This window comes from Rhinolophus sinicus, chromosome 18, assembly GCF_057876585.1.
Source record: "Rhinolophus sinicus isolate RSI-liver-muscle chromosome 18, RSI-T2T, whole genome shotgun sequence".
Classification (NCBI taxonomy): Eukaryota; Metazoa; Chordata; class Mammalia; order Chiroptera; family Rhinolophidae; genus Rhinolophus; species Rhinolophus sinicus.
The window spans coordinates 38540303-38554893 of record NC_142518.1 but is presented as its reverse complement, the minus strand read 5'-3'; the positions used below and the strand labels follow the sequence as shown (position 1 = coordinate 38554893).

The 14591-nt window shown below is 42.9% G+C and overlaps 1 protein-coding gene across 1 annotated transcript; it reads left to right on the top strand.

Moving 5' to 3' along the window:
- The first annotated feature begins 6702 nt into the window (after positions 1-6702).
- LOC148754597 (A-kinase anchor protein 4-like) lies at positions 6703-14388 on the top strand. The gene is made up of 5 exons (XM_088795217.1): positions 6703-6798; positions 7852-7902; positions 8446-8547; positions 11007-13130; positions 14233-14388. Exons 1-5 carry the CDS (start codon positions 6703-6705, stop codon positions 14386-14388), a joined length of 2529 nt encoding a protein of 842 aa, XP_088651343.1.
- Positions 14389-14591: the final 203 nt, after the last annotated feature.

Genomic DNA, 14591 nt, shown 5'->3' with positions numbered 1-14591 from the left:
TGAAATTCTAAAACCATTTGTTTCTTGAGCCCAGCTGTGTGCCCCGTAACACTGTGGATACAATGAGCGAGAACCTGCCCTCGAGGCTTCAGTGTAGGAGACCCAGGAGTAGGAAAAGTTAACTAATTCTACAAGGCCAGATCTACAGTTGTAAACTTCAGATAAATTATACAGACAATAAGCAAATGTTCTAGGAAATCAGCGGAGGGAAATTTCACAATTATAAGAGAGAAGAACCTGACCAGAAATGGCCATTGACAAGTCAACCCTCTACCCCTCCCCGCCAAAAATAGCTCTAAGTCATTTTCTACAGTAAGGCGATAGAACAGACCTTACTTGCCTAATTAAGTCCCTACCTGAAAGGAAACCCTCAACATATCTAAGAGTCTGCTTTCCTTTAGCAGCTGCCCTCTGAAGAAAAAATAATGAGAATGTTTATGACTTTTGCAAGTCCTTTATTTTCTCCCTCCACTTCTTCAATCACTCATAGGAAAGGACAGATAGGTATGCACAGCACAGACATAATGAGGCTGGTTACTTAGTGTGTTGCTGGGTAGACAGGGCTTCCCTGCTGGAATAAACAAAAAGGCAGCCATGCCCTAAAACTCCAGGTCCTGGAATGTCTCCTTCACTCCAGGACAGAGACATGACAATATACCTTGAGGTTAATAAATAATCTCGAATACTTCCACGCCCAAAAAAGGAGCAGATATGATAGATAGGACGGGGTTAGTCTGTTAATCCCTTCAGGATGAGCAAACAGGACAAACCTAATAGATGATTTTCATTAGAAGGCTCCAGCCCCCTTCCCCAAGCAGGCTGGGTAAGGTATAAAAGTAAAAGGCTTTGCCTTAGCTATTGGGCTTCCCAGTTTAGGGTACCCACTCCCGCTTGGGAGCTGCAACCACTTCTCCTGTTTCTAATAAACTATCTTCCTCTACAACCTTTTGCCTCTCCCTGGTCCGTGTGTCCGTTCTTCGGCTTCACGAGACAGGATCCCGGCCACACCCAGAAACTGCTAGCGGATCCAACATCGGTTACGTGATTTGGGGCCTCACAGGAAAATATTCCTCCTTCCGAAGTGCTCATCGCTTGCTTTTGGTTATCAGTACGTATGTCACCTGAATAATTTGCTAGGTTTTATATTTTCTCAATCAGGTCCTTGGTTCCTCAAAAATTAAACCTAAAAACTGAATTTGGCTAATAGTTAAGTCACCTTTTGTATTGTTGAACTGCTAGAGTTGATGTGCCTTCCTCGATATCAGCTATGGGCCAATATAAGGAAGCTTAGCCTAATATTTCCCCCTAACTGGCAGGGAATTCTAACGGTTCCGGCCCACTGTTACATCCCTGATTAACAGGCTCAGATCCTAGAGAAGGCCAGGAATTTGTTTAAACGTCTTTAACAGCCAAGACAGAAAAACAAGGAATAGAGGAACAGAGAGACCACTGGATGAGACCAGAGATAGGCCAGACTTCTGGCCACAGTTAGAGACAACCCAAGGCTGAAGCCACCTAAGGGCACTCCAGAAGCCCCAGAGAGACAGCGCCAAGATAAAAGGCGCCTACTCTGGATATACAAGCCCAGATCACTGGATTCCTAATTCTCCAAAGCAGCCGTGCCCCCTACACAGACAGAAGGGCACTACAGGAGAGAGTACCCCTTGTTCTGAAGGGAGCAAGGACCGACTCCCTCCACCAAAATGGGCGTCATCACTGTTGGGCCTGAAGTTCCCAGCGGCTCCCAAGCTATTCTCATCACAGGGGGTAAAACACAGCAGGTGACCCTGACGTGACAGGTAAGCGTATTAATTTCCTAGTTGATATAGAAGGCATTCATTCTGTCTCAAGCCCTCACTCTGGATCTGTATCGTCTAAAAACTGCTTCGGTTGTAAAGATAAAGACAGCCCCCAGATTTGGACTCATTTTATTTAGCATGTTTCTTATCATTGGTCTATATAACTAAAGAAAATCAAAATGAACAAATTAAAGTTAAAAATACTCTAGAACTATTTAAGTGAGGAACTAGACCTCATAGCATGCGGCTGGCCAGCTTGCTTCCAGGCCATAGCTACAGCTGCCCCCCTGTTCCCAAAGCCACCAAGCTCACCATGAGGCAAGATTTAACCGTTTTTGCCCCACACCACATTCAAGGGCCTTTAGATGCTAATAAGAGTCACAGGCTCACTGATAGCCGCCTCCTTGGGCATCAGGCCCTCTCATAAAAGGCCTGTAACCCAAATACGGACCCGCACCACCCTTAATCCTGCCACCTTCCTCCCAGAGATGGAGGAAGGATTAACTGCCAATAAATTGTAATACAGACCTATGCTGCCGCCAGAACATTTCTACGACAAACACCCCTAGACAACCCAGATTGGCGCTCCTCACTGATGACAGTTCTTTGATACAAAATAACATACCGAAGACTAAATAGTCAAATAGCTCACTCAATGACAAAATCCCCAAACGCCATCTCACAGGCTATCCAAGCTATGAGACAAGAGTTAGGCTAGGTCAGAGAAACAGGTCTCAAACAGAGCTGGCATGGATGATCTACTTTTCAAACACAATCAAGGGTGTAAAAAGTTTAAAGGGTTATGCTGTTTCAATCTGTCTGATAATTCACAGTTAATTAAAGAATAACTTCAACAAATTCATGACCCATTTTCCAATATTAAACTAAACACAAGATTCTTCAGCTTAGATATTTTCTTCCTAGCTTCCCAGTTTAACAGGACTTAAAGAAAATTTTCTCGTTTCTCTTTCATTCATTATTATAGATATGACCTCATGCTGCTGCCTACAATGCATCTCAGCTTACAGACTACCCACTGGCCTACAAGACAACATCCTCACCTGGACTTGTTCATCTACCGGGGACCCTTGGATAGGCCTCTGGACAAGCCCTAACTGCCGGTCTCTCTGCCATGCCCCCGGTCAGCCTGAAGCAGCCATCGCGGGCGTCGCCCCTATCCCCTAGCAGCAGTTAGGGTTTCCTCTTCAGAGGGGGTTTGAGACAGGTTAGCTGGCGTGTCCTGTCGCTAGGTAGACAGGGAGGTCCCTGGTGGAATAAACAAAGCAGCCATATTCTGACCCTCCAGGTTTTGACATCACTCCTTTGTTCCATGACAAAATTCAACAACACCTTGAGATTAATCGTAAAAGTCCTTTTGGCCTGACAAACGGAGCCGATCTGACAGATAAGTGTGGGTTATTTTGCTAATTCCTTCAGGATGGGCAAGCAGAGCAAACATGGTAGACGAATTTCATTAGAAGGAGCCAGATCCCTTCTTCAACAGCTCCCCTTCCCCAAACAGGCAAGGGAAGGTATAAAAGTAAGAGCTTTTGCCTCAGTCATGGGGCACCCCTATTCGGGACTCCCTCCTGCTCGGCAGCTCTGAAAGTTTCCTTTCAGTAAACCATCCTCTTTGTAAAACTCTTTGCCTCTCCTGGATCCGTGTTTCCATTCTGTGGTCTCATGAGGCACAGTCCCGGCACTCACTCACATACAAGTGCCCTACATCAGTTGGGGACTCACAGGGACATATGCCTCCTTTATGTCTTTGTCATTTAGGGGATTTGGTAAGACATTTCCCAGGCCCAGATCACAGTTTCACCCTTCTGGGCTAGGAGAGATAGAGGTGTTTTTGGTTTGTTTTTTGTTTTTTAATCGTAGGGATATACACTCTTATGCTTGCAGAATAAGTAAACATTTTCTTTCTCTGCTTCTTATTCCACAGACATGAGCCAAACACAGGACCTCCAGCTTCATCATCAAAAGTTCCCCTTGACAACAGTGTGGTAAAGGAAAAACAGGTCCTGTACTATGGATTTTAGCTCATCACCATTGACAGTCTCCCTTCTTGAACAAAATTAATTTTTAATAAAAATGTAAATATTTAAGGTATATGACTTGATGATTGGGTATAGTCAGGCTCTGCTGAGCCTTCTTCTCAACTAGGCCTCAACCCTGGCCTATGAAAACTTCAACTTTCAGCACCAAGAATTTCATCCAATCCCTATATTAAGAGACTTGAATAAACACTAGAACAGTTTCTATCGGCTCAAGACCATGTCCCCGGGATGATGACCCCCAGCCTCCTTAAAATAGCTGCCTGAGAAGGTTCAACACTGCCAAAACAATTTACTGTTTGTTCCAGCCAAAACCTGACTAGAGGTCCCTGACCTCCTTTTTCATAGAGCATTTACTTTAGAAAACTCGTGATTGTAAATCCTTTCTCTGTCCTTTTGAGATGTATCTTCTATAACCCAGGAATGTCTGTTGCAATGACCTGGGAGCCAGCGCTTTGCAATGTAATCATCAACATAGGGCCTCTGTCTCCCAGTGTCTATGGAAGGGAGGAGCCTAACCATGATAATTACCAGTTAGCAAACACAGAAGTCCTGGTCACATTGATCAACCTCCCCCAGCCCCGCAAATTTCCCTCAGTGCTTTTCCTTCAGCACACCCCAGCATTTACAAAGCCTCCTGCCTTTCATTTCAGTGGAGTTAAGCTCTATCCATCTGACATCTCTCCCTCCTACTGCAGTAGCCTGAATAAAATCTATCTCACCGCCTTTGACAAATGTCTGGCTGTTTCTCTTGGATGCCGTAAACAAGATCAAAACTGTACAGCAAGGTTCAGACATGCAGTCTCCAGGGTAACATAAAAAGGAAAAAAAGAAATGGAGGTAGAACAAAGAATATGAAACTCTGTTATTTAGGGGAGTCACCTTAACAGATTTTGAATTCAGATGCATTTATTCGCACACGAGGTTAAAGTGGAAGCATGTGGAGGAAGGACCAGGAAGGAGAAGACAAAATAAGACTTGGACACACTGAGAGCCATTTGATTGTGAGCTAGTGTTTTCAAACTGAGGGTAAACGGAAGGCAACTCAAAGTGTAATGGCTAATCTTCAATGGAATACTGTAGCCAGCAATGCAGCACTGGCGATAAAGGAAAATAGTAAGGAGGGGCTCAAGTCCTTTTATGCTTTGAGGAGTCTCTGAAAGGCTGACCCTGATCCTTGTTTTAGAGCTTGCTGGACCACTTAGAAACCCAGAATCCTGTTGCCCAGAATCCTGCTGTCACTGCTGCCTATGGAAACAGCAATGTCACAAAGGAAAAATTTCGGGTACCATTACGCAGCCATAAAGAAGAAAGAAATCTTACCATTTGCAACAACATGGATGGACCTAGAGAACATTATGTTAAGTGAAATAAGTCAGACAGAGAAAGACAAATACCATATGATCTCACTTACATGCACAATCCAAAGAAAAGAATAAGTGAATGAACTAATCAGAAACAGTTTTGGAGACATAGAGGAAAAACTGAGGGTTGCTAGATTTGAGGGGGGGGGGGTGGGGATAACGAGGAAGGTGAGGGGATTAGAAAACAGTTGGTAACCACAAGATGGCCACAGGGTTTTGAAAATTAATTTTGGGAATGTAATCAATAATGTTGTAAAGATTTGGTAGGATATCCGATGGACAGTAGTCTCATTAGGGAGACCACTTCAGGGAAGATGTGGATGCCTGATCATGGCACTGTACACCTGAAGCTGAACAATAAATTAATACTGTTGTGTTCGCAAAGGCTGGTGGCAATTCCGTATGTGAAAAATACAGACCTCTACCAGACTGGTAACTAATATGATTAGATAGTTTTGGAAGTTTCAAGGGGTTGTTAGCTGGACAAAATGTGAAAGAAATATGTGTACCCTACTAAAAAGAATAGAAAAAAGGTTGTTACACAGCAGACAGCCTGATGTGCTTTTGATGTGAGGGGTTACTGAGTTTGCCAGCCTGCCACACCTTTGCTGCGGTTGCTATAGTTTCGGGGATTGTGACCCAACTAACTCTGATGTCATACCCCAGGGTCATAAGCAGCAGGGAAAAGCCTTGGCCCCTCAGTCTCTGCCCAGCTGCTGACGGGGGTGGAAGCCAGCTGCGGGTGCCCAAGAACTTGGCACTGCCCAAATCCATCTAAAGGGGCACATCTCCCTTCTTGGTGGCACATTTTCAGCCAAAAGTCAACTCTAACTTCGTGATTAAGGTAATGATTTTATCAATTTCTTTTTTTTTTTTTACTGTTCTTTGAGGGCTATTTATTCACTCTACTGGTATTGACTTTAGTGTTTTCCAGTGGTCCTATGTGATAATGGTTACAGCTATTTGCTTAATTTCACTTCGTTTAATATAACGAGAAAGACTGGTTGAACTGGGGTTAGCCAAAATTCAGCAAAAGGGGGTGAGGTGAGCTCAATTCTTTGAAGGTACCCGAGAGCGGGTAAAGAAAGTGGAGCTAGGTAAGATTTAGTTAATGGGGTTGGGTGGAAGTAAATCACCGCATTTCATTTCGACAGTCTCTAGACCTCCTTTTAAATTTGCTTCTCAGCATGCCATTTTTCCTGATTGGTATTCTCCCAAGTCAATACGATAGTCCCATGGTCCCACACTTGGTGTGGGGAGTCTAAATTAAAGGAAACTACAGACGATGCTAAAAGATAATGATCCTGATCATCAAGTTCGAGCTTTTCAGAGCGTCCTTTCCTCATTGCTCACCCCACCTAGTCTACACCTGTGTGAAACACACAGATGGCTTTCAGGAAGCCCTCCAGAGATTCTTACCCCAACAGAGCCAGTTTCTAAAAACCATAGAAACCAGCTATTCAGATTACTTTCTCTTTCCAGATGTCTGAAAATATTGACTGGTTACACAGCCACACAGACGTGTGCAAGGTGGATCTCTATAGCCCGAAAGAACAGAAAGAACAGGACCGTAAAGTGGTAAGATGCAAAATGACTCCTACTACGGGGTAGAAAGGATTGGCGTATGAATACAGATATCCTGGAACCCGGGATAGACTAATGGAGGGTGATAGTGTCATTTCTCCAAGCAACAAAGATCAATACACTCTGTGAGGGACCAGCATGTTGATGTGTCACTCAGGGACAAATCAAGAGAGGGGCAGGAGGAGGAGTGATGTCAAGTAGCTGGGGAGGGGGACAAGGTGGGCGGAGCCTCAGGGGAGGGAGGAGTGGTGGTTGCCTAGTTACCAGCCTCTATTACCTAACCTCGGACGTCGTAATGACATCACCTACTATCGGTTAGTTGCGCTGAAGTGGGACTCCCCCAGGAGGGCAAAATACTTCCTGTTTCCCAAATTTCCAGAGATTTGCATACAATTCATATGTTTTAAATCACGTTCAAGTACCACTCATATTGTTATTTATTTAATTTGTGTTTCAGCAGTGATTTTCAAATTGTCTTACATTTAAAAATTACCATCACCTTAAACAACATTACTCATAATATCACAGGTTTGATGTTCTAGTATGAATTTTTCGCAGAAAGCAATTTAAAAATGCACCTATTAAACACAGTAATGGTTTTCCAGCTACCAGTTAAAGTTTCTATAGCATCATCAATAGAAAATATACCACATTTGGGGCACACTAGTGTAGCAGAAAGTGCTCTAAACTGGGAGCCAGGGGAATCGAGTTCTAATACAGCTCCACCTTTGAGTTTGTGTCAGTTGGGCAAGTCACCTCTCTTCTCAGTTTTCTCAATAAATGCGGATATTGTATTCTGGGTCTCTCTGACAGGTAGGTATTGTCATCCAGGAAACACAGTAATGCTAAGATTCTGTCTGCCTAATAAGACTTATTGCGTACTCACTGTGTCCAGGTACTATACTAAAAGCTTTACACGCACTATCTCAATGAATCCTCACAAGAACCCTATACGGTAGGTGCTATTCTCATCTCCCAGAAAGATCTCATCTCCCTACAGTCTTTTCTCTAGAATTTTCTAAATTTTATCCTCCTAATTTGATGCAGATATGTTTTATTGATGTGTCCACCCTGAATGTGGAAGGGAAAGATTCCGAGGTATGTATTTTCTGCTCCCCTCAGAGTTGGAATGGGTGGGAAACTGCTGAGAGGGTTATCAGTGACAGCATAAAGAAAGGGAAAGGCTGTGGCAGAGGGGGGAAAGGTGGAGGGGACTCCGGTGGATCGCTATTATTCTTGTGAGGCCAGGATCCCTGGTTGAGAATTTACTGGCATTCTTGAGACCAAATCTCATTTTAGAAGCCACTTAAGTTGCTGGTAGGCCTGAAAGGATTAAAGCATGGAAGATAGCCTGTCAGAACAGTGAAAAAAACTGACCAAAAGGTCAAAGACTAATGGAATATGATTCCTAAACGGATGGCTTTGTGACTACCTCCTGGAGGGAAGAATGTAGTAATTTGTGCAGAGGAAAATATCTCGTTCTTTAAAGACTGGCTAGCATTACAAGCCTACTTCTCCAAAAGGAAAAGAGATAATAAGAGACATGACATTCATGCTTTGAAGCGGTAGCAGGGTGAGGGGCCAGCTTGGTGAAGTTTCAAAAAGCAACTATTCATAAGCCTCTCATCTCTCAATCCATAGGATGCTGGTGGTTCTGGTTCAGGAGGTAACGTCATCCTGGAGAAGCTGAAAGAAAAAGAAATTATTTTGATCAAGGATACCGAGAAGCAAGACCGCTCTAAGGTATGCTTAGCCTCTGAGTCAGCCTTTTCTAATTCCCAGAGCCCTGTGATGATTCTGAGGACTCTGTTTCAGAGACAGTAAGAGTACTATTGTCAGACAGGCCAATAAATTTGCATAGTATGACATTGTAGAGAACACAGGCTGAAGTTCAGAGTCAAGGTAAGCTCAACACCCAGGTACCTAACACTAATCACAGGAGCTCAGAATGCCCTTTCCTGATTTCAGGTACGTATTCCAAAGAGTATCTTTCTATCTTTATCCTAACAAAGACATGGACTTATAAGCAAGACCCTTTGCGGTGTTTTTTGTTGCCTTGTAATGGACTTGTGTGCTCCGTATTGCCCAGCGTCCAATAAGAAAGAACAAGGATATGGAGCAGAGAGAATCCACCATAACCAAGAACAGCAGTTGCCTGGTCCCCACCCTGTTGTCTAAGAGATTACCCAGGCTGTTCTGTAGCATAAAGTTACAAGCAATTAGACTTGCACACCACTGTCACATACAGAATCCTGTTGTTTTTATGAAAATATTCTAAATTATGTTTGTTAAGCTCCTGATTTGGGGCGGGCATTAGAGCATATGACAAGTCACCTTCACCGTCCGATAAGCCTGGAGTGGCTTGTGTTGGAACAGGATATTTGGCTTTAGCATGAAGGAGTCAAATATTTCTTTTTCTGTGTCCCTATGCTCATGCTATAACCAGAAACAACCTTTGTGGCCCCAGACACCTTTGGAGTGATGAGAGTGGCCCCAAAGGAAGAAAAACCAATTCTAAAATATTCTTCAAAGGGTTTTGGGTTCACATGGGGGCGGGTGTGGGGGGGCGTGGGGCAACTCCATTTTGGAGTCTTACGAAAGGGATAAATTACACCCGATGTTTATTTTTAAAAGAGTAACCCATATTTCCTACACACAAGACAGATCTCCTTGATTCTAACTTAAACCCCTTTGCACAAAGTTCACTTTATCATGACCTCACATTTCCAGGAGTTCAGTGAAAAGAGATGAAGCAACGGAAAGGATAAAGAGGGCAATGGTACTTAGCACTTAGTAGATTTGTACAATACATACACACATACCCAGACATGGTCATATATACAGTATCTACATATACATTTACACAAAACAACACACACATCAATATGTGCATTTCTATACAGTAACAAAAAATGATTTATACAATGACACACACATGCCTGGTTACATGGGATACTGGCAAATACACACAAGCATTGAGATAACATATAAATATATATAATCATAAAGAACGACTTGCCCTCATATACAAAGGTATATAGAACCGATGCACTGACATGCCCGCATGTGACACATAAACATCCATGTACACATCCATGCACACCATGTATAAACATGCACACATGTTAACACACACCAGTGTTGATCAAATCAGTGACCATAGAGATTCGGGTATAGACATACACACTTATAAATCTACCTCATCTGATACACACATACAAACATAAACAAAGTGATACATAGTCACTAACACATGTTTGTATGCATCGATACACACATTGACACAGATACAATGACATCCCTGCTCGTGTATTCACACACACGCAAATACTCAGAACATGTACAACACTGACACACATTCTCAAGCAGTGACATAGCACATAAATATAACAAACTGATACCCAGTTTATTGACATACACAGTCATTATACGATCATCTATTAACACATATTCCTATCTTAACATACATTTATTGATATATTATACATTAATATATTAATGAGTAGGTATGTTAATACATGAAATAATGCTTTACCATATATAAATGCATTTGTAGTTACATGATACATGCCATTGGATTTATATCACAAACATATATGCAGATCAATCAAATTGACACTTCCTTATTTACATATTCAGAGACAGACTGACATACTCATATTTTTACATTCACACACGTACAAAATATACAAACTAACAAGGACATGTTGGTCTATACATTAGACATATACAATCATTATTAATGTTAACACATTATTACATGTGCTTACAGTTAGTCACATATATGCACTGACATACACATAAACACATACAAACACTAGCACATTTTCACACACCAACAATACAGGCTGACATTCTCACATCTACTGAGATGTTCACACTCATGAATTGTTATACTGTTATACATACACATCCATAACAGACACATCCATATTCTTTGGACACATATGGAGATAAGCACACATACGTAAATGAAATTGACAATAATATTGATAACACTTGCATGTAGTTAAGTGTACAATTGGATATACTCCGAGCTTTTGTGGCTACCACTTGTGCTTGAATGTGTATTAATGGATATAATTGTGTGTTACGTTTCCATGTAAATTCTAAAGGCCAAACCCTTAATCTATGCAGTTGAGAAAGCTATATCTTCTAAATAAAATAAGGAAAAGAACTCTTAGTTGTTCTTCTTTTTTCAGATGGAGGGATCTGTATGCCTTTTCAAACAAACTCCCTCTGATCCTCTAAGTGCTCTCAATTGCCTTCTCGATCTCCAGAGGTATGCCCTGGGTTTCCAACATGTACTGAGTCCCACAGCCTCTACCTGTAAATATAAAGTTGAAGAAACAGAGGGTAAACATCACAAATTAGCCTCTGGAAACTGCTGCAGTGTTTATGCCAATCAACTGAACATGGATTACATGGCCAGTGGACCTCAACGCCAACGTCTAGAAATGATAGCACCACAAAACAACAACAATAATCAGAGTCCTTCCCTCTATCTGGCAAAATCTCCTAATACTCAGAGGACAGAAATCTCCCCTGAGGGAGAACGTTTAATAGATGGCCTTTCCTCCTCAATCAATCAACTATCTTCTTTGGCAATGCAGATGGTCCGGAAGGAAGTCAAGAAGTTAGAAGATGGAAGCAAATGCTTTCATCATTTAATGTATCCAATCTCTGCAGACAAGGGGAAAAACAGCACCCGAAATGCTGTAAGCAAGATGGCTTCTGAAATGGCCCATGATGGCGTGGAAATGACCTCTGCAGAAATGCGGGGCACTGAAGAGGAGTGCCAGGAAGGTGGCAAGAAAATGCTTTTGCATAGTGAATTAATCCACAAAAACAGGAAGGCAGACAGACAGATGTGCGAAAGAGATAGCAAAGAATTGCCAGATTCTATCAGCAAAGGACTCATGGTTTATGCAAATCAGGTAGCATCTGACATGATGCTTTCTGTTATGAAGACCTTGAAAGTGCACACCTCTGGAAAACCAATTCCTGCCTGTGTGGTCCTAAAGAAGGTGCTGTTAAAACACACCAAGGAAATTGTGTCCGATTTGATTGACTCCTGCCTGAGTAATCTACATAATATCACTGGGGTCCTGATGACTGACCCTGACTTTGTCTCAGCTGTCAAGAGGAATTTGTTCAACCATGGAAAACAAAATGCTGTAGATATCATGGAGGCCATGCTGAAGCGCTTGGTCACTGCTCTACTCGGTGAGAAGAGGGAGAGAAAATCACACAGTCTGTCATACGCATCTTGGAAAGCGGAGTCCCATGATCCCAAGTGCAAGAACCAAAGTCTCGAATTCTCCAACGTGAAAGCTGAGATGAAAGAAGGGGACAAACACAAAATAAACCCTGATAAATGCAAGTCATTGAGTAATGCTGAAAAAGTTGGTGAACACATCCTCAAGGAGAGCCTGACCACGTGGAACCAAACACAGAGAAACCAAGGCAAGATCGCTGGCAAAGCATGCACCAGTAAGGAAGAGAAGAGAGAAAAGATCAGCCCTTCCACAGACTCGTTGGCAAAGGATTTGATTGCCTCTGCCCTTATGTTGATCCAGTATCACCTGACCCAGCAGACCAAGGATAAAGAAGCATTTGAAGGAGACTATCCCGCTTCTACCATGAACATCATGACTCAGAGTGCCCAATATGAAAAGAGTGGGTGTGGCCAAAGTGCCAAGGCACTTTCAATGAAACACCTAGAATCTCATGGAGCTCCTGGGCCATCTACCTCGCTAAGGGAGACTCAACAGGCAGATTCTCAGAAGTTAGATATGTCAAACATCATTTTGTCACTGATTCAGAAACTGCTTAATGGGGACTCCTTCAACTGTGATGAGCTATCTGACGGTGAGAACAAGCGTTCTGAGCCCAGGTCGAAAAAAACAACTTCCATGTCCAAGAGAAGGGAAGAACAATGCCATGAGAATCAAGAAGTTGACTTTAGCAGTGGGCTGAAGCAAATGAGCCGACAATTCATCGATCTGCTGGTAGAATCTGTGATGAAGCTCTGCCTTATCATGGCCGAGTATAACAACAATGGGGAAGCCCTTCCCGACTTGGAAGAAGAAGCAGAGTTGGCAAACAACCCCAATTACCAGGCTGCTGGCCCCAGACGCAGTCATGATGGTGCAATGTCACAGAACTGTCAGTACCCTCCTGGGCTGGAAGTCATTGTCAGTAATCAATGCTCAACAAGTAAGTTGCAGAAGCAGCTCCAAGCTGTCCTACAGTGGATTGCAGCCTCCCAATTTAACGTGCCTATGCTCTATTTCATGGGAGATGATGATGGACAACTGGAGAAGGTAAGTAATGACAGGCACAAGAAGAAAGAGGGTTGGAATGGGCAGGGGGAGGGGCAGGGAGGCAGCATTGTACTTAAAGCGGAAGCGTGGTCCAATTGTTTTTCAAGTTTGCTCTTCACCATGTTCACTTCATAAAAAGACATAAAAGTGTCGAACCATTAACTAAGTAAGTCGGGGTCTCGACACTTGAAGGCCTGCACATTTCAGCCAAGAGAAGGAGAGTAAAATTAGCTCTGTTTTATCATGATCCTTTGGTAAAACTGTTGATAAACACTGGAGAGCAATTTTAAGTCTTATATTTTGAGCTTGAAGGGCACTCCAAGGACTGGGGAGTGAATAAAAGAAAAAGGGAGTTCCTCCCCAAACTCACAGATTCTACAAGTGCCCAGAGAGGCTTTTTGTTTGTTTCATTTTTTTGCCCTAGGCACCTATCTTGCCACACCCTAGTCCTGGCCCTGCTCCTCAGTCCCATGAAGACTAATATTCATAGACATGTGAGTTATCTCAGTCAGTCTCTCTCTTTGTCTCTCTCTCTGTCGCTCTCTGTCTCTCTCTCTCTGTCTCTGTCTCTCTCTCTGTCTCTGTCTCTCTCTCTCTCTCTCTGTCTCTCTGTCTCTCTGTCTCTCTCTCTCTCTCTCTCTCTCTCTCTCTCAGACACACACAGCTTCATTCCTACATTTGATGGGTTCCAGAGAAATAAAATTCTGAACCAAATTATTTTCAGTCCAGTACCTGAGCCCAGCTGATCTTCCCTACTTCCAATCTCATACTATTTTTAGGAAGGTTGGGGAATGGCGACCCATAACCTTGACCTAGCAATCAGCACAGACTAATTGAAGGACCCAGCACCTGGTGAAAGTATTTAGTGAACACAATTGATTCCAGTTTGTTTTTTGAAGCTCAAAAGAAAGTACCTTTGTCATTTTTATCAATATCATTAGAGGAGAGTCAAGGAAAAACAAAAGTCAGTCCTGGATTTGTGGCAGGTTTTACTCTAACCCTAGAGCCATGCATGGAAAGGTGGGTTGGTGGGTAGTTTAGCCATCTGGAGCTCTTCTCCAAAAGCATCACATGACTCAAACTCTTTCTGCTCTCTCCACAGCTTCCTGAAGTTTCAGCTAAGGCAGCAGAGAAGGGGTACAGTGTAGGAGACCTCCTTCAAGAGGTCATTAAGTTTGCTAAGGAACGACAACTGGATGAAGCCATGGGGAACGTGGCTAAAAAACAACTGCTAGACTGGCTGCTCGCTAACCTGTGACCAAACAACACCTTAACACCTCTCCAGTTACTCCCTCACCCCTAGTAACATTCCATCCCAGCTGGGCACCCCCTCCAGTAGGCCGTTGAACAACATGCTACACGGCTCAATTTCCCAATATATCTGAACAGTTGGGCTGTGTAAATAAAGGGTGTCCAATAAGTTGGGCAGCAACATAAAACACCGTCATTGTTTTCTTGATC